The sequence below is a fragment of the Cibotium barometz genome, chromosome 33, assembly GCF_041138505.1.
Source record: "Cibotium barometz isolate CiBa-2024 chromosome 33, ASM4113850v1, whole genome shotgun sequence".
Classification (NCBI taxonomy): Eukaryota; Viridiplantae; Streptophyta; class Polypodiopsida; order Cyatheales; family Cibotiaceae; genus Cibotium; species Cibotium barometz.
The window spans coordinates 43,633,847-43,655,483 of record NC_141078.1 but is presented as its reverse complement, the minus strand read 5'-3'; the positions used below and the strand labels follow the sequence as shown (position 1 = coordinate 43,655,483).

Genomic DNA, 21,637 nt, shown 5'->3' with positions numbered 1-21,637 from the left:
TCTCCTGGAGAAACCCAAATACATGTTTCCTCGAGAAACCTACGACCTGTTTCCACATGAAACCCTTAGGCCTGTTTCCCTTTGAAACTTCTGTCTTGTTTCCATACAGAAACATTCATGGCACCATTCAACAATAGTGCCAACAACAGCATACATCAAGTTACCTGTTCCCTCATGAAACATCTGGCAACATAGAGATGCCCATAGCTGTAGGTCCCTCTGTTCCTTTGTAGTAGGAAGAAAACAATCTACTCCATGAGCACGCAGCCATGCGAGCTTGCATCACTCCCGTGCCAAGAAACATAACCAAATGACCTGTACTTGCAGCCAAAAACCCAAGCACATAGCTGAATTTGCAGCCAAACAAAAACAGTCCATAAACAGTCCCAAAACAGTCCCGAACCAAAGCATAGAGAAGCTGAAAGTTCCATCGTTTTCATTAAAAGATTGTTTTAAAGACAATTGAATCTGTGAAACAGGCAATTGTTTTAAAGACAGCTGAATCAGTGATACTATGTTTTCATTAAAAGATTGTTTTAAAGACAGCTGAATCTGTGAAACAGACACTTTCATATCGGGTGTGTAAGTGGTGTGACTATCTTGAAGTTTGCTTGAAGCGCCGGCTAGGGGGCCTGGGAACTCTTTTTCCTGGTACCTGGGGCAAAACATAACGAAATTTCTAAATGGATCCTATCACTACAGTTGTTGGGTGGTTGGCTACTGATGGATCCCTAAAGTGAGACTCATTTCTGTTATGTTACGATAGATGAAGTAAATCTCGGATAGTCCTTATTCTATGGAAAAGAATCAACGGCTATGTCTCTTGAGAGGAAAAAAGCGTTGGTCTCTATCCAATTGTAAGTCTCTTCCTTGATCTGACCATGAGATTTATGGGTTTGGTTGGATCATTTTGGTTAGTGAAGACCTTGACTACGTTAGAATAAAAGATTCTAGAAGAATCACCCGTGTTTTTTGGGCGAGGGAAGTTTTTCTGGGTTCGATTTTGGAAGAACCGAGGGATAAGTCCCTTGTCCGGATATCCGTGGGGGTGAGGACCCGAGTGAGAGGCTCTGCCTTGCACAAGAAGTGCTACTTCCGCTGCTAGCACCCCAGAATTCGTTGCGCGGAGGGGGCAGGGATCTTTCAGACTGCATGCTTTTGATCTTTGCCTCCTTGAACCTCCAAGTAAAGGTAACTCCTTAGCCATCAACATGGCCACATGAGCTCACCATTGAGCTCCAATATGCATGCCCTTCTTTGCATGCATCCATTTCCAAGGGTACTTCAACACAGACGGAAGAAACCATAGGTGATATACCTTGTGAAAGCTTCCTCTTGCTTCCACCAAACATTGCTCATCTTTCATGAGCAAATCAGCACATCCCTCCATTTGATGTGCACATTCATGGCCTCCTTTCCTTGCCCACAATGCTTGCCCCTTGCTTGGACAAGCCTTTCACCTCAACACATGCTCTTTGCCAACTTGCAAGAGCCATGGGATTCACTCATCCCATAAATCAGCAACCTTTCTTTACATTGAGCATTCTCCAATACTCACCAATACTTTAATGAGGCAAAATCCACAAATAAAAAAACCAAGCTTCAATGTTGAAAAAGAGGAAGCTGCTTCAGTTTTGCTACTAAAACAATCAATAAAATTATGGAGTTTGAATTCCATGCAACCCCAAATTCCCTTGAATAAAACCAAGCTTCAATGTTGAAAAAGAGGAAGCTGCTTCAGTTTTGCTACTAAAACAATCAATAAAATTATGGAGTTTGAATTCCATGCAACCCCAAATTCCCTTGAATATGATGTCATCCTTGGTGGAACTTCGGCACGTGACTCGTGGTATTTAATTAAAAGAATCCATGCAAATAGTCACCTTGAACACTCTTGCGCATCGTGAAATTTCTCCTACAGGAGGAAGAGACCTTGCAAGAGAGCTGGAACTCCCAACATATCTTACTTAGAATATCCCAAGAGTTATGGTTGGATTTGAACTTTATAATAAAACCACCACGGCAACCATAATGCTCACCACCTGTTCACTCAGGGGCCTTTTCAATAGTTCCTAGCTCATAGTACCCGGGAATATAATCACATAAGAAAATCCAGATGGACTCTCCATTGAAGATCAGCAAGATCAACCAGCAGATCCATATAAAAGAGCCATGGACTTATCCATTTTGAGGACCAGCAAGGCCAATCAACCAAATCCATGCCCGATTTTAGAAAACAACTCTAATACCTTTATCCATTTTCTTCCTCGACACACGCGTGGGTATCTTCGGCGATCCAGAGCCCGAGCACCGTATGGTCAGCACCCTCTAAGCTCCTGGGCCAGGTCACCTAGCGCTTTACTCATAGGCCGCTTCCTTGGTCCCTCATCCACCGTACCGAAAGCTCACCATTTAAATCGAAGCGAGGTTGGTCAAGTGACCTTGCTACGCGAGACGTCCTCCGTTGACTCTCCGCCGTCAGCTGTTGCAACTTTATCACTTAGGTCTCCATGACCTCATTCACAAGATGGTCAAAATGCTTCCCCAGCATTCTTGACATAAAACAGTCATTTAAAAATAGGTTTCATAGATACTGTTTCTAACAAACTCTCATCTTTCCACATTGTTCCACATCATTTCTCGTTATTCCACATTCTTCTACATCAATTCACATTGCTTATTCCACATCCAGTCATATGTATTCCCATCGTCCTTCATCCATTCTCATCCAATCACATCATATTACATCTCATCAGATCTATCCTCATCACATCACATCACAACATATCCACATCACATCTCATCCATTCATATCACATTCACATCACATCTACATTCATTCAGATCCACATCACATCCACATATCATCACATCATGTTCACATCTATTTATATTACTTCACATCCATTCACATCTACCCAAGTCCACATCACATCTCATCTATCCACATCATATCTCATCCATTCATATCTAACCAGATCCACATCTCATCACATCCATTCACATCTCATTACATCACATTCACATCTCACCACATCTCACCACATCCAATCACATCTCATCACATCCATTCTTATCCATCACACCCATTCACATCCCACATTCATTCACATGCATATCTATCACATCACATCTCATTCTCATCCATTTACATCACATCACATCCTTTCACATCTCATCACATCTTATTCACATCCACATCCATTTACATCACACCACATCTCATCCACATCTAATCACATACACATCCACATCCACATCCATTTTCATCACATCACATCTCATCCACATCACATTCACATCTCACCATATCCACTCATATCTCGTCACATCCATTCAAATCCATCACACCCATTCACATCCCACATTCATTCACATGCATATCTATCACATCACATCACATTCTCATCCATTTACATCACATCACATCCTTTCACATCTCATCACCTTCACATCCACATCCATTTACATCACATCGCATCTTATTCACATCTCATCACCTTCACATCCACATCCATTTACATCACATCGCATCTTATTCACATCTCATCACCTTCTCATCACATCTTATTCACATCTCATCACCTTCACATCCACATCCATTTACATCACATCGCATCTTATTCACATCTCATCACCTTCACATCCACATCCATTTATATCACATCGCATCTCATCTGCATCTCATCACATCCACATCCACATCCATTTATATCACATCACATCTCATCCACATTTAATACCGTTTTCTACTTTCGATACAGATGGGACTTTTCTAAGTTTCTACCAACAATTGCTTGGCCTAGTTAAAGGTACTTTTTCTTGATGGATATTTTCATATTCTTTCTCAAATTTCTCAAGTGAAATATATTCAATATTCATGGGATTTACAAAAATCAATTCTACCCATATTTTCCATAAAATTAATAATACTCTAAATTTCACCATCATCATGATGTCTATGTTCATGAAAAACCAGTCCCTGTCCTCCTAGGAGAAGACCACGCAACCCTGAGCGCCTGCAGTCCAGCCCTCCTGTGCACCAAGCGAGAGAGAGAGAGAAAAGAGCATGTGCCGCAGCTTCAGCCCTCCCTCTACTGTTTCTCCTGCAACTTGCCACCCTCCACAAGAGAGTGAACAATCCTGTCGGCCAGCAGTCCTGACCACGTGAAATCCAAAACTGTACTTTTCTGCAGCCCAGCCAGCCGCCTAGAGAGAGAAGGAAAGCGTGCAGATGTAGCCCCTGTGCGCCAGCCTGTTGCAAGGAGGAAGAACACCTGCTGTGCAGCCCTTGTGCACCGCCCACCTAACCAACGTACAGTCCAGCCTTGCTCTCTATCCACTGTGCGTTTCTGCTGCAGCGGCCTGTGCACAAGTAAAGACCAAGCAAGCCTTGCTGCCCGACTGTGTGCTTAGAGAGAGAAAAACCAGCCAGTGTTGCTGCTCAACTAGCCCGCCTGCTTTCCCACAATCCCCAGCACCTGCGTGTAACTCCAGTCCAGCCGCCAGCCCCTCTTGAAGAGAAAAGCGCACCTCTTTGCTATAGCCGCTTGTGTGCCAACTTTCTCCCCACGATTAGCCTGAAGCGCAGCCCTGAAGCACACCTGGAAGCAAAGCTCGATAGCCCTGTTTTCTCCCCAAAAAGCACATGCCACTCCTGCTGCAGCTCGACTCCCTCTAAGAAAACCATAAAGGCCACGATTATCCCCTAAAAAGGGGGGAGGGTTCTTTTATTTTTAAAGGCTTTTAAACCTTTGTCCCCTCCAAAACCCTTTGTCCCCATGGGTTATGAGAGAAGACTTTAATCACTTGGCCCCCTTCACACTTGGGGTTGTCCACACATGGGCTCCCTTTTTGACTCCAACCTGGTGCCATTCACACTGTCCACCATGTCCCCGTGCACACTTGCATACTGTCCAGAGAAAGACACAGGGTCATGACATACCCCCCTCTTGAAAAATAGCAAGCGTCCTCGATTGCACTCAATGGCACAGTAAGGCATCTTATGAGTAAAGAATCCCCAGATGACAAAAATAATGGCCCTCCAATGCATTTGGGTGATAATACAATCATCCTGCACAATAAGCCATATTGTCACGCCAAAGTGACAAACACCTCTTGCTTGTTCCTTCAGAACCTGCAGCAAAAGTCTAAAATCAAATGGAAACACGTTAACTGTGTTAGCCAAAAACAAAACCATGCATCATTCTAGATATGACAAACATATGCATGACACATATTTGCATTCGCAAACAATATGCTCCTCAAGATGCTCTACCTACTCCAAAGTAACAGTCTAAGGGCTGCTCGCAAGCCTTACGCCCATGGGCATCCCGCAGGACCCACGACTGATGGTACAACATGAGCATATGCAAGCACTCAATGCATCCAAACACATCCACTAAGTACTTTCCCACATATGTTTCATGGCCATCCCGCAGGAGTCACACCCAGTGGTGCATCCATGAACATAATAAAGCACTTGATGTATCATACCAACATACATGCAGCACTCAACACAATGCCGAGTATTTCCCAATGTATTCTCAATGGTACCAGGATCCAATGGCACCAGAATACAAAATTACCTCTACCTCAAAAAGTGTATGCATACATGCACAAATAGAGTTCGATCCATATAGCCATGAACCAAACCAACTCTAGGACTGCCCGCAAGACTTATGCCCTCCATAGAGTTATCCATAGTTGCAGTTATAGTTCAAGGTGCGGCCGACTATGAACCATATCCAACTTTACCATCTCATGTGACTAGTACACAATATCATAGAAGTCATATAAGCAGATGTACTGTCAGCCTCAGTACCTTCGGGTGAATACGAAGATGTCACCAAGCGACTCCTAGATGACAACTGAGCTTGTCTGTAATAAGGGAGCGGAGGTGCTACCCCCCTCTTGAGCATCAGGCAATGCTCCAGACCTATGCTCTGCTGAACTTGAATGAGCCGTAACAAGAGTCGACTCCAACTCATAGGCATCAAGATAAAGCTGCAACTCCTGAGGTGAATCTGCTAAGTCACCCTCCTCCATCCACTTCGCATCCATCAGTGAACCTCCTCCATCCACTTCGTATCCATCAGTGAACAGCTCTTGAACTTCACAGGATAGCGACGGGAAACCTTACCCTGGACCTTTCTTTCCTTATGTGCCAGTATATGCTCAGGAATAAGAACCTCGTCAAGTTCCTCCACTTCCATCTGAGCCTCATCTGATACATCCTCAGGCACCCAAAACCTGCTTGCACTCCACCCAAGTGGTAAGCACAAGTCCTCGATGAAGCATAGTAGATCACCACTGCTAAACATGGAAAGAAACTGTCTTCCGAACCCATGAAGCCTCCGTGAAGATACGACCGGTGACAAACTATCGAATGTTTTGCACCATAACACTTCAACTGCTTCTTGTTCTCCTGGCTGACTACTTCTTATCCTTGGTGTCTTTTCTCCTGAGCTTCATCTTCAGCTCTTGCTCTTCACCTCATATAGGCAAAGACACACAACCTTGCATTGTCTTCTGCACTTCCTTTTCACTTTCCTCATGTTGAAGCTTTTGATGTGACAACCACGGGCTTGCCTCCTTGAGAAAGTCGACGATGTGTCCCGGCAACGGAACCTTGAAACCGGCATGAAGGGCAGTGAAACAAACACTCGCACATAAAACACTTCAACACCATTGAGGACCTAGAAAAGGAAAACAAACAGGGGGAGCTAGAGTGCTCCTGCAAACAGTACACGGACACCGATTGGCCCCAAAACGCAGTGGCGCCCCTTGCGGTATTTCTTTAATTGATTATTAGAGCTTTGATTACAATAAGGCTGGGAACTCAGCCGTCACAGTAGAACTCCTGAAGCCTGCAAAGAACCTGCATCATGGCTTCTTGTCCACTCGGCATCCACAAACAAATCCAGCCATTGTTCACATCGAAAGACTCTCTCACAATGAATCTGCATACAGAAGCTTTCTCCTATGATCAAGGCTGCCACAACCATCCATAGCCTCTCACACTATGAACAGCATCACACCCTGACACATCCAGTGCTCCTGCATCACAACACAGACTCCCAAACTGTCTCTCAAAAGAGTATCACAGCACAGCATACCATACAGTCGACACACTGTACCAACCCTCTCTACCTTCCAAGGGTACTATCCATCTCTGTCATGGATTCCCTGTCCCCTGCCCAATCAGTAGCAAGGCTGTACCAAACATGTGTCCATTCCTGTACCCTCTGCCTGCATGTGACCTATCTCCTGGAGAAACCCAAATACATGTTTCCTCGAGAAACCTACGACCTGTTTCCACATGAAACCCTTAGGCCTGTTTCCCTTTGAAACTTCTGTCCTGTTTCCATACAGAAACATTCATGGCACCATTCAACAATAGTGCCAACAACAGCATACATCAAGTTACCTGTTCCCTCATGAAACATCTGGCAACGTAGAGATGCCCATAGCTGTAGGTCCCTCTGTTCCTTTTTAGCAGGAAGAAAACAATCTGCTCCATGAGCACGCAGCCATGCGAGCTTGCATCACTCCCGTGCCAAGAAACATAACCAAATGACCTGTACTTGCAGCCAAAAACCCAAGCACATAGCTGAATTTGCAGCCAAACAAAAACAGTCCATAAACAGTCCCGAACCAAAGCATAGAGAAGCTGAAAGTTCCATCAGTTGAACACCATCATCATGATGTCTATGTTCATGAAAAACCAGCCCCTGACCTCCTAGGAGAAGAGCACGCAACCCTGAGCGCCTGCAGTCCAGCCCTCCTGTGCACCAAGCGAGAGAGAGAGAGAGAAAAGAGCATGTACCGCAGCTTCAGCCCTCCCTCTACTGTTTCTCCTGCAACTTGCCACCCTCCACAAGAGAGTGAACAATCCTGTCGGCAAGCAGTCCTGACCACGTGAAATCCAAAACTGTACTTTTCTGCAGCCCAGCCAGCCGCCTAGAGAGAGAAGGAAAGCGTGCAGATGTAGCCCCTGTGCGCCAGCCTGTTGCAAGGAGGAAGAACACCTGCTGTGCAGCCCCTGTGCACCGCCCACCTAACCAACGTACAGTCCAGCCTTGCTCTCTATCCACTGTGCGTTTCTGCTGCAGCGGCCTGTGCACAAGTAAAGACCAAGCAAGCCTTGCTGCCCGACTGTGTGCTTAGAGAGAGAAAAACCAGCCAGTGTTGCTGCTCAACTAGCCCGCCTGCTTTCCCACAATCCCCAGCACCTGCGTGTAACTCCAGTCCAGCCGCCAGCCCCTCTTGAAGAGAAAAGCGCACCTCTTTGCTATAGCCGCCTATGTGCCAACTTTCTCCCCACGATCAGCCTGAAGCGCAGCCCTGAAGCACACCTGGAAGCAAAGCTCGCCAGCCTTGTTTTCTCCCCAAAAAGCACATGCCACTCCTGCTGCAGCTCGACTCCCTCTAAGAAAAACATAAAGGCCACGATTATCCCCTAAAAAGGGGGGAGGGTTCTTTTATTTTTAAAGGCTTTTAAACCTTTGTCCCCTCCAAAACCCTTTGTCCCCATGGGTTATGAGAGAAGACTTTAATCACTTGGCCCCCTTCACACTTGGGGTTGTCCACACATGGGCTCCCTTTTTGACTCCAACCTGATGCCATTCACACTGTCCACCATGTCCCCGTGCACACCTGCACACTGTCCAGAGAAAAACACAGGGTGATGACATAGGTAGAGTAGCACCGTACTCTATCTTTACAAGAAGTCACGTTGAACATAACATCATCAACACCTAGGTTCCTCTATGTTCGGTAAATTCTAAACTCAGAGATCACTATGGACCTCACTCTAAGATTACTACGAATCTTAGAATCAATTGATCCCTACGGACCTTATTCTAAGATTATCCAAACCTTAGAAAGAACATGAAAGAGGATCTTCAAGAAATGAAACTAATTACTTTTCTTTCTTGTAAAACCTAGAGTCGTCCAATGAAACAAAATCGGACTAATACATCTTGTTGCAACACTATGTGTTGGTCAATCACAATCTTTAATTTTGATACTGGAGGTCTCTATATTCTTATCAAATAAACACTCACAATCCCATGTGAGTTGGGCTAGTTCAAAGTACTTGCTGAGAGAACCCCTCTCATTGGTGGCCTTAACTAAGTCACCACAACCCAACCAAATAGGCACTTCCAATGGAAAACTTAAAAAAGAATGTAAAATTTTAAAATTCAAAAAACAAGAATTAGAGACCTATGCACTATGAGTCAAACATGACCAATCCACTCTCACGGAACCATTGTGTGTGCAAGCAAGGAGATTTTACCCACTCTTGGAGTAGTACATCTCCAACAAAAAAAAAGAGAGATAAAAACCTGCAAAAACAAGGAATAATCCAACCTAGTAGCTCTTGGTTCGCTTTCGGAGTATACTTGCCCATTGTTGAGCCACAATAACTCTACATTGCGCTACTCCACCCATGTATCCATGTTACAATGTCATCCATCTGCATCATGCACATAGCATCAGACGCCCTTCCAAAGTGCAACACAAGAACTTTGTCACATATCGCCTTGTCCACCTCTTCCTTCTGTGTCAAGTGTGGTAGTAGATAGCTCATTGTATAACCTCTATGAGCAAGATGCGGACTGGACTGTCCAATCTCCTCGTTGTAGTATGGTTGCACACACCCCCAAACCATACACAAGAGAGGCGGCAACCAAAAAATACCAGAAAACAAAGGTGACATGAACGTTGTCGGTATCAAAGGTTGCATCTTACCAAACTTTTTTATCCATAACCTGAACATAATATTTAAGAATTTAAAAAATATACAAATATTGACCTTAAGTCCTCTGTCTCCCCTTTGCTCATCTCTTCCTTCTTTTGTAGCCTTTAACATGTTTTACTCTTTGTAGCATTCCTCATAAGCTGATCCTTAAGAGCTCATGCCCTTAAGTAGCATAATCCACGATCTGAGCAACCATTATCTAAAGAATCCTCTTTAGGCATAGAAAGTTGGTCAACATCTTAGGACACAAAGCGGCAGACCATACCAGAGGAGATATGTCTTAGCAACCAAAAAGTAGCCATACCCTGAAAGCTGTTTGTCTGACCAAACCCATCTGTAGCATCACCTTTGGTGCTCTAAAAATCCAGCCACAACCAAAATCAAGTAGTGCCATTGTGAGACACTTCCCAACAGCCAAAAAGAGAATATCCTAGCACAAGTACATGCCCTATGTTCCAGTCTAATTGCGATGAAAAACACTTACTTTGCAAGACAATGTCCCAGGATTTCAAGCCAGACTCCCGGACATAGCAATGCTCCCTGCCAATGGGTTTCATTATGCTCTGACAACACGGGTTCTTGTATGTAACAAATTAGGGTCTGCATTCTTGCATTTGCAGCCAAATTAGGTTTTAGTTTTTGCGATTGCAGCCAGCTTTGTTCATGTGCATTAGGGTTCCCTGCATAGGTCTTGCATGTAGCAATTGTTTGAATGCAGATTAGGCCAAACCTTAAGCAGGCAAGTCTCATTCATTCAGCATATGTCTCAACATACCTAGCGTCTAGTGTGTCTAGATGGGGAACAAGATAAAGGAGTAATGGTCGGAATATGAGATCCGGCAACAGCACTACCGACAAATGGAATGCGATGAGTGGGACACTTTGTATCGTCTGAGGGGTGAACTCCTCGTAGATGACTTCGATGTGAGCAACAAGAAGAACATGACATCCGATTCAAATGAGAAGAAGAAGCATGCCAAGCTTGATGCAAGTGAGAACATGAGGAACGATGACGGGAGGAAGAAGCATGTCAAGCATGTCTCTAACTAGAAAAGGAGAATGGAAACATGTGAGCATGGACCTCAAGGACATCATGAGCCAATTTGGCAAGATGGCAACTAGCATAGCACGATATGTAAGTACCAAAGTGGATTTACCAAGGGTTGAAGGATAGCTTAGGACTAAGAATGTTGCCTTGAGTGCAGGAGAGCTTTCGAGACAACTGGAGCTCTTGGAGGACGCTGTCACCAAGGGTGAAGATCCTGCAGAAGCACAGTTGCCTGAAATGTAGATGCTAGAGCCCAAGCTAGTTTTCGAGGTGTAGGTGCGAGAGCTTGCTTCGGTGAGTTTCTCCAAGTCCGATGAGAAGGATGAGGAGACTAATAATGGTGCAATATTTCTGGAGGCAGTATCTTTAGTTGAGGTTCTATCAAGGGTAGAGTCAATGTGTTTGGAGAGGGAGTGAGACAAAGCTAACAAGGTTGGAGCAGAGCCTACAAAGAATAGAAGCGGAGCAAAGGTGTATCATATGCCAAGAGGGGATGTCACGTGCACACCTTAATCCGGTGTTATGTGGGCATCCTTCACACTTGCAGCCACCTTTTTGGCAAAGATCGGAGGGTGAGTGTGGACCAGTTGGGAAGTTTTGACAGCCCTATATGGACATCTAGAGTTGCTGAGGACATGCACCATCGGTTGGTACATTTATTGAGCACAATATGAACATGTTTGGTGACATTTTTTATGATGCTTTATGACCTGAAAATGGATGGCCAACTTGTTGTCAAAAGTGCGCAACGGAAAGCGTGAGACATAGGCACAGAGAGAGAAAACAAATCTGCATAATGATGAAGAAGCAATGATACAATCAGCCCTGTGCAAGGGGTGGTCCCCGTATGTGTGGGCATGATGGACTACTCCCCTGAGGGAGGACCCGGGCCTGGAAGCCCCTGTCAAGGTGAGTCAAATGAGAAGGAGGCAAGCCTTATATGGCCCCAAGATAAGCTGGCCGACTTGCTCCAGAAAAAGTCTCACGACTGGACAGAAATAAACATGTGATAATGGGTGGCCAACCCTACAAACAAGGGCCTAAACATGAGGAAAAAAATAAGGTGCTGCCCGGGATAAATCTGGGCACCCTTGATACACAACTTGGGCACACTACCAGGAGATGAATAATGCTAACACCTGCATCCGACCTGCCATCAGATCCCTATTCAAAGGGAGGTCAAGGGTCATTCTTGGGGATTCAAAGATATAGATTTCAGAGCCATGTCCAGGGGCAGCGGCAACCAAGGCATCTGGAGCAGAGAGAAGCTGTGGATTAGCATGATAGGCAGTTCTCTTGTGCGTTAGAGCATGCACAAGTGGAGGACATCCAAGAACCTTTGGTATGCATGTAGCTAGGTTTGCACATCATGCACGATTCAGATGTAGTGTAGATATGTGAACATCATTGTATATATTCATGTTTTGGCAATATATAGTAATTAAGGTCTCTTTGTGCTCCTCTATTGTGTCTTGCAAGGTATATGAGCGTTAATATCTCATGTGCTTAGCGTTAATCACGATTCAGCTTCCACCCGCATGTCACATATATGTAATGACCCAAAAAAAAATAAAATGCACGTGCCGTCAAGACATGCTTTGTTGCAACCTTGTGTTTCCTAGTTGCATTGTCTTCATAAAAACTAAGTTCTTTGAAAATTTTATTCTCCAGATGACATTACGGAGAAAAAGGTTCCATCTTCCCTTCTATCATATCTTAACAATGAGTTTGATGAAAGCTTTGACGTGGAGGTATGCTTTTTGCTGCTTTGAGTTGCAGCTATGACGATACTTAAATCAGCAGCGTTGCCATTTATGTATTTTCTCTGTTTGATTGAACCCATAATGTCATTGTTTCTGGTCCTCAGGGTGCTGGGAAACAGTTGGATGTGATAAAAGAAGTAGAATCTCCCACATTCCAACAGCCTACACCGCAGGTCACGCAGAATCGCATCTTCAAAAAGTGGCCCAAGGATATAAAAAGCTTCTCACATGAGTTGGGTCCTAGAGGTGGGCGTCCACATGATGTTCACCGGCCACATAGTGACAATGATTTGGAGGTAAGTGATTTCTTCAAGGGGTTGATCTCACATCTGTCTCTTGAAAAAAGCGTAAGAATATATTGTCTCTTTGCCACATGACAACACATCAATAATTTGCACATCAAGAACAAGATATTCGTAGATTCTAATTTATCACCAGTGGTGTATCCACAGGAGCTTTTGGCTGCTTTGCGGGCACGATTCAATACTGCCAAAGAAGAAGTGGATGCAGAGCTCAAGTTTTTTGCAGCAGACCTGATTGAGATTCTTGACCGCAATACTGATTCATTCCCAGAATGGAAGGAGAATGTTGAGGATCTCCTAGTTTTAGCTCAGAGATGTACCAAGCTTTCACCTTTGGACTTCCGTCGAGAGTGTGAAAGCATTGTTCATGAGCTTGATGAGCGACGGCAGGAGCTGCCCATGGGCTTGTTGAAGCAGCTTCACACTCGAATGCTTTTCATACTTACACGATGCACCAGGTTGCTTCAGATTCAAAAGGAGACAAGCCCGGAAGAGGAAGGGTTACACAAAATTCAGCAGTGTTTGAAGGGAGTTCCATCGGTCGAGGGAACCTTGTCATCCAGCCCAAGTAAAAGGGGAAAGGGCACCAAAAAGCTTCTCCCTGAGGTTCTAGAACAGTCTGCTAGAATGGATGCAGGATTGCCTAAGCTGAAAATCTCTAAGCACACAAGAAAGCATAGATTTGCTCTAGAAAAAGGGAAATTAAAGAACCAGCGGCCTATCTCACCAAAAATTGGTAAATCTGATGCTAATCGCCTAGTGAATCTTAAGAAATCATGTGCTGTTACTTCTGAAAGCTTTGAGGTTAGTGACCCTAATCTCTCTGCAAAAGGGTCAGCTATGAAAGCATTTGAGGAGAGCGCAGTGACCCAAGTACAAGGCACATGGGATCAAACAGAGGGTAAACTAGCTGATATGGATTTGCACCTGGTGTCCACACCCTCCAAACAGGCACAAAAGGCACCTTGGTTGAATTGGAAAGATTCAGAAAAGGAAGAGCCAGAGTTGGTTATCTGTAGGATTTGTGAGGAAGAGGTTCGCACTTCACACCTCGAGCCTCATTCTCTACGGTGTACCCTGGCAGATGCTTGTGATGTTCAAGGAGTCAACCTAGACGAACGGCTTAGAATGCTGGCAGACAACTTGGAGAAAATAGCAGAATTGAACACACCGAAAAGTAATCAAATGGTAGCGGATGAAAGTCTGAATGGATTTAGACCACTCAAATTCAATTCACATGATGGATCTGACAATGCTTCACCACAATCCAATGACCTTCAGGGAAGAGCCATGGACAGATTGGATGACATGTGCATCAATGATGCCGTGAGCGTGGAGGATCCGCGAGGACTTAGCTTGATAAATTTCAAGCGTCTTCTTGGAGGCAAAACAGATCAAGGTGTGGCATCATCCTCTGCAGGAAGCGGGACTCCTTGTTCGTCTCTAACGACTCCTAGAACGAGCCAGCTTGATTTGTTATGGGCAGAACGAAACAGCTTTGCAGAACTAGAAGATACTTCACAGGTCTTTTGAAATTCCTATAGTAAATCTTTTGCATTAGAAACTGTTCATAACAGAAGTAAATCTTTCATGAGCAAGTTCACCAATTGAAATGATAGAGGTTGATCTTTTGTGTGTGTGTGTGTAGAGCTCAAGGCTGGTCAGATGGGCCAAAAAAGTTCAATTGACTAGCCGTCCTCCTAACTTATTCTAGTGGGATGAATCCACCATTGTTTTGTTATTGTTCTAGTGTCGCTTTGCAATCCATGCCCCAATCATCGTTTCCCTTATGATTTGCAGCCAGTTTTGTAGCAGCAGCTGCTTAGTTGCCTGCCTACTGTGCAGACTGAAATGAGAAAAACCCTTGATCTTCTTCTGAAGGAGGACAAATGCTGGCTAAACTGTGTGCCCAAGTTGCCTGCTGGAGAGCCTGCTGCTGATTGCTGGCTTGCTCAGGGCTGAATGCTGAAAAACAGGATGGGGTTGCTTTATGTAAGCCCACAGCAGCCCCCCTAGCTGTTACATCCCAGGCTCTGCTAAGGTTAGGGGATTACCCCATGGTGGGGTAAAGGTACTCGAAAAGGAGAGGCTAAGTTTAATATCTTGTGCTATGTGAGAATGAAATGTGCATTCAAAAGTTAACTCAAATTAAGCTATTTCCTCAAAAAGAAGTTTCCCCTTTTGTAATCAAGGCTAGATGAGATTTGGTAAGGGTAGCCTATTTAAGAGGCTCCCTTTGTAGTATAAGAAATCCATCCAGCTACAAAGGTAGCCTATTTAAGAGGCTCCCTTTGTAGTATAAGAAATCCATCCAGCTAAAGCCCAGACGAGCTCCAACTACTTTTTGGGGGAGGTGGGTCCTAATGGCGATGGCTATGTGCATACCTCAATAACTTATAAGTGCCCCCAAGGTAACTTATATAGCAATAATCTGGCTATTATTGGCCCTGGCTTTATTTATAAGCTTTTGTGTTTTATTTATAAGCTTTCAACCATTATTAACCCCAGGCTATTAATTATAAGCTCTTAACCAATCTAGACCTCATCTTGCTAGCGTCGTTAGTCCATGTGTGAACCCTCCAAGGCCCCATGCCCCAGCTAAGCCCTAACCCTAACCTGGGTTAGTCCACGTCCCTAGCCCCAATCCTGGGCCTGTCGGGACAAAACATACCTCCCTTGTGTTCAATTTGCGTCCTTGTGAATGCATAGGGAGACAAACCTATGTAAGCGAATCCCCGGATCTGGACATCCATCCATAGTATCTGCTCAAGTCTATTGCCTCTTACTTAGGTGAGTGTAAGACTCCTCTTCTAGACTGTGCTACAAAGATCCAATTGCTTACTGTCAATGCAATTCTCATCCAAGAGCTGAATCGCAATAGGACATCTGGTCTGAAAGTGCAACAAGCTCGACTGTAACAACCCTAGCACAGACCCACACTAGGTATGGGGATTTAACACAAGATCTCCTCAATGTAGGTGTATACCTCTGGGGCGTGGACAATAGAATGTGGAATTCTCACTGTTGGCGGTCTTGCCGCCAAAGATCACTGAGGTGAAGACAGAGTGGTGCATGCAAGAATGCCCACCGTGCCTTCCCTGTCGCATGCCCACTTATCCACATAGAAGTGGTCCAAGTGGGCCAGGTTCAGCCCTTGATAGTGCCGGTCCGACCTAGAGAGGCTAAGGCATTGAGAGGGTCACACGAACTCGAGGAGGTGCCAGGCTTCCTGTCCGGGTAGAGCAAAGAGAAGCTCCTCCCATACTGCCCCTTCCGTGCCCATCAGAGTGGTGTTAGTGCCTTCGTTGTTGTGATCCTCCTGGGGTCTCTATCATGTTAAAATCCCACTCCATGCACCAGAAGTCTGCTAGCCATAAAGTCTGGCACACTTGGATCTAAAATTCTGTGTGCTCTCGTCCCATTGGGGGCGTAAATTTGAGGAGGCTGACATAGTTTTTCCCCAATGATAGAAGCACCCACATTGCTCTGTCAGAAACAATGGTGCCTGAGTCCGTCATCTATGGAGATAAGTGGCTACCAATGGAGATGCATACACCATTGGGTGATGCCTTTTACAAGAGGTGAAAGGTGGTGTGCGAGGAGCTTCACAGGGCTCCAGTAGGGAGAAATCTTGCGGTTCAAGAACATAATCTCACCACAGGTAAGACTAGACGGTGCAGCAAGATTCTCCCTGTTTGCAGTCAGACCTTTTGGTGTCTTGTTTATGGACCCTTGGGTGTCAAGGTCCTTGGATGTTCCATGAAGCTATCCGCATGACTAGGTGAAGAGGCTGCTGGCCGTGGAGGGGCTCTCCTTGGCTCGTGAGGCTTTTGAAGGCGGTTTAGAGGGTGAGTGATGGTTGTCTACCCGTGGGTGCAAGCGCTCTAGGTGGACGTGGATTTGGCCTGCTGCCAGAAAGTCCCACTCAAATGAGGCACGGGTCCTAGCCTCTCTAGGGTGAAGATCCTCACTGTGAAGGTACGTGAAGCACCCTCTCAGCCACGAAGATGATGTTAAAGGAGATGAAGATGCGAACCTCCTAGGCTCTCCTGGGGGTCACCAGTTCGATGCATGCCGTGGACCAGAGTTGGTCCATTGCATCAGTTATCTTGAGGTCATGCAAAAGATGAGAGAAGCCAATTGCTTGGTTTTGCAAGGTGTTGTCCACTGTGGGACCATCCCACTCGGTCTTTGGGGCTAAGCACAGCGGCGGGAGAACACTGCAGCTCCAACATGTGTGGATGTGGGGCAGGAGTGGTGGAGCACCACACAAACCTGGAGAGGTGCTACCTCCTCCTTGAGAGGCTGGAGTTGAAGGGGAGGCAATGCAAAAAGGAGTAATCCATTGGGTGACCCATGAGGTGAGAATGTGTGCCCTCAGACTTAGGGGGATAGACGAGTGTGCGGAGGAGAAAATGAGGATCTCCACTGGGTCGGAGAACCACTTATAAGAATGATATTGGGTTTCCTGTGGGTTTGGAGACATGGGAGGGCAGCAGGCTGTGGTCTTTTTTTTTGTTTTTTTCGGTGCCGCCCGCGGGGGGTGGGGGGGGGGTGGATGAAGCTGTGGAGAGGTTGGAGGTGGTGGCGGGGGAAGGGGGTGAAACTGCGAAGAGGTTGGGGGTGTGGGGACCTGGTCTGAGGGGCCATCCATGGGGACTGAAGAGGTGGGGAGGGGGACGGTGAGGAGGCAAGGGGGCCATCCGGTAGGTGGCTGTGAAAGGCTCGTCATGCCTCAAAAGACATGCCAGGCAGGTTATGACCTTTGGGATTATAACAGGAGTGCATGGTAGGTTTGGAGATCTCATTGTAAAGAGGTTGTTTGGGCATTCTGTCAATCATTTGGTCAAATACTGGACATTCTCTTGCATCCATTTGAAATAGGATTAGGGACCTCCCAGGTCTGCCGAGTATAGACAACACATTTGGAGAAATAAAGTGTAACACGCGGAAGCTCTGAGAGTCTTCTTTCAGCCCTAAACACCACTTAGAACATGCTGATGCAAAAACGCAGACAGAGGGAGAGTAGAGAGAGAGAGAGAGCTGGAAATTCAGTATATTCATATGGTACAAAAAGGTACCCTAGATCTACAGCCATAGGCTGCCTTCTTGAAAAGGTGGAATACACCAAAACAGTCCTACACTAAGGACCCACTCCATAAGGGAGTGCATGAACAACTCAATGAGCACTATGCCTATTTATAGGCCCTTGGACAAAAGGAGAACTGGCCGACCAGGCTACCAGCAGTCGGCCAACCGATTGGACAAGATCTCATAAAGCTTGATGCGCCTGCAGCCGACAGTCCCTGTGTGCAGCCGACAGTCCTTCAATGTCTTCCATTGTCCTGCTCCACGTCCAACACTGGCCAAAACTGCATAGCAGTCATCTTTTTTGGCTGCCCCTTCTGGATTAGCTTCTGGACATGTCCATGGGCAAACTTGCACATGACATCCCCCTCTGCTAAACTTGATGACGGGATTCCAACCTATTCTTGGATGACTGTCATCATCCCATTCTGTTCCCTGAACCCCTCTATCATCCATCCATCTCTGGCAACCCTTTTCATTGAAAACCCGGCCCGGTCTCCAAAACCACTCTAACTCTGAATAATATCTATGCATCTGTTCCATCCAGTCCCCAATCCGTTCCTGCCCTGACTCTGAACACTGTCTTGGTCTTCAATCCTGAGAAATGAGTCTGGCACTCTCACTCCACCCCTTGGAGGATAATCCTCCCTTGGGACCGTTGTCCGAGGACCTATCTAGCTCACAGGACTGCTATCCCCTCTGGCTTTGTGGAACACCACCAACAAACCTCCTGGGAGCTCTTCCCGATCTTGTGTTCCTTGCCTTGGGCTTTGTATCCGTGCACTTTCCTGTACCTTGGACCTGTACACCATCATATGGGACGGAAACAGTGTTTAGCCTTGCTAAGCTGATGCTCTGATACCAATGTAACACGCGGAAGCTCTGAGAGTCTTCTTTCAGCCCTAAACACCACTTAGAACATGCTGATGCAAAAATGTAGAGAGAAGGGAGAGGAGAGAGAGAGAGAGAGAGAGAGCTGGAAATTCAGTATATTCATATGGTACAAAAAGGTAACCTAGATCTACAGCCATAGGCTGCCTTCTTGAAAAGGTGGAATACACCAAAACAGTCCTACACTAAGGACCCACTCCATAAGGGAGTGAATGAACAACTCAATGAGCACTATGCCTATTTATAGGCCCTTGGACAAAAGGAGAACTTGGCCAACCAGCAGTCGGCCAACCGACTGGACAAGATCTCATAAAGCTTGATGCGCCTGCAGCCGACTGTCCTTGTGTGCAGCCAACAGTCCGTGTGTGCAGCCGACTGTCCTTCAATGTCTTCCATTGTCCTGCTCCACGTCCAACACTAGCCAAAACTGCACAGCATGCTCCTAAATCTGGTTTCTAGTCATCTTTTCTGGCTGCCCCTTCTGGATTAGCTTCTGGACATGTCCATGGGCAAACTTGCACATGACATAAAGAAAGAAAGTGATATTAAATGTCTACTAATGACCTAATCGGTTTATGAGACCAAAGTGATACAATGCTATCCATGGTATGTCTCATCATGGAAAAGAAAAACAAAACAAGTACAAATAACACAGCTCTCTGAAAGTAGAGGCTGATACAATGATCATCATGGGGTATAAGCACTAGTACATGAGACTCTTATCCCGGAGTACAAGAGAATATGAAGCATGTGGGGCACATAATCCTCGAATAGGAGCATGCTGGATCTGGAGCTGATGGGAGGATTGTGGTTGTTGTCTTGTGGGCTGGGGACGCCAGGTGCGTCGAAGCATGCAAGCCCGTTCCAAAGTGACTCCTTGGGGACAGGGCGGAGCAGAGATATCCCGTGATGGACCACCCATGGGGTCCACTATGCTGATATCCTCTTCTTGGGCTGGGAAGAACCTGGTGATGCTTGGCTGGCAAGGAAGGAGGGCTGGTGGCTGTGGTCGACACTCTCTTAGGAGTGTATCTTTGTGTCTGCAAAGCTTCCGTAGGAAGAGTCCCAGGCAGCGCTAGTGTGTGAAGTCCATGATTCTGGATAATGGGCCAAAACCCTCATGGAAGAGACTGTGTTACTTGCCGCGGATCTCACAGTACACTGTGCAGTGACAGGTATAGTGCTGCACTGTCTCGAACCGTGTGGCATAATCTGAAGATCCTCTCCCCTTGAGGTCTCTGTATGAGCTCTCCATCTCTGAATATGCACTCCGCCCGCCTTGCCTCCACCCGTAGACGGTGGGAGGATACCCATAGCTGGCCAATCGCGATCTGCAAGGCATGTGACATGTGAATACCTAGGTAGCCTGGCTCCTGGAAGAAGCCATCCTCTGTGAGCCTGAGGAAATGATCTCTGTAGAAGTGCATCTTCGGTGTGAGCTGCGAAAGTGCAACCGTATGTGGAGGCTAAGGAGGTGGAGCTGGATAGTCCGATTGATGTCCTCATGGGAGAGCTGAAAAAAAGGGGAGTCCAGGCTGTACTGAACAGGTGGGAGGCGGTCTGTTTGGAGCTTGTGTCCTGAGAACCAGGCATACCAAGCTCCATTGTCACCCTCAAGTGCGAGCTGTCGTAAGGACTCCAGGGCAAGCCTCGGGTATCTGTGGGGGCTCATCGTGCTAATACAGTAGAGCTAGGTGGCTGTCTGAAAAAGTGCGTCTACCACCATCGGGGCTGCAGCGAACTCTGCTTGAATGATCGCATGTGGGACCGATGGTTTGCTGCAAATCATGCAAAAGAACATCATGACCTGGGGCCTCTCCACACGCTGCCAATCCTGGTCTGATAGATCTGGTCCCCAGAAAAGTGCTCCATACATCAAGGCTAGTGTGATGAGGGTGTCGAAGAGCCAACCCTTCATCCTGAAATGGGCCTGGAAGCACTGTCGCTCAAGGCCAAAGCGCATATCCCCGTGTCACTCTAGTGCGTGCTGCTGTGGTCATGGTAAAGCAGGAGTCACTAAAAGTAGCTCGGAGGTACACACATGATAGGACAATCTCCATTGGGGCTCCCCTATACTTGAAGCTCAATCTGGATGTGTAGGGACGGGAGGTGTTGAAAACCATGACCTTGGTTTTAACCAAGGTTAATAGTGAGATCTCGCTGTGTACAAAAAACCTGTAGAGCATCCAGGTGTCTCTAAAGCGCCTCGGCTAAATCTGATATGAGCACAATGTCATTTGCATAGAGGAGGGGAATGAGTATGCCTGCATTTGGAGTACCTGGCCCTCCTAATCTGTCAATGAAACTCGAGATCTCATCAATGTAAATGCCAAAGAGAGTGGGTGATAAAGGGCACCCTTGTTTCACCCCAATAGTACTAGAGATCTCCTATCATCTCTTGTGACATCCCTCTTGGGGCTCTCACCCGTCTTGTGACTGACTCATAAAGAGCGATAATGCTTCAAATCATGTTGGATGAAGCCCTGATCTCTTGTAGGTGCTGGAGTAGTTGGGCCCGGGGAACAGTATCAAAAGCTTTGCGGAAGTCCACAAATCCTTTGAAGGCGTGCTCTGCCTTGGGATGTAGTGTCCCAAGACACGAAAGCTTCCAAAGGAGCTACTCTACCCTTGACAACATCTTCACCCTTCAAGCCATCATCGAGGTCTCTCTCTGTGCAAAGGAATTGAGCTCTCTCTCTAGCATTGATCTATATAGCTTGGCCAATCATGATCGTCCTGTAGTTATTGGGGTCAAGTGGATCTACGGCTTTGAGGATGG

The 21,637-nt window shown here is 46.1% G+C and overlaps 1 protein-coding gene across 1 annotated transcript in view; it reads left to right on the top strand.

Moving 5' to 3' along the window:
* Window positions 1-21,637, top strand: part of LOC147619608 (putative serine/threonine protein kinase IREH1) — a 119,438-nt gene that overhangs the window by 6,803 nt on the left and 90,998 nt on the right. Inside the window, exons 3-5 of the mRNA XM_086773279.1 lie at window positions 12,486-12,565; window positions 12,682-12,873; window positions 13,030-14,403. Coding sequence (XP_086629405.1) covers window positions 12,486-12,565; window positions 12,682-12,873; window positions 13,030-14,403 — 1,646 coding nt within the window. The remainder of the gene's footprint in view (window positions 1-12,485; window positions 12,566-12,681; window positions 12,874-13,029; window positions 14,404-21,637) is intronic.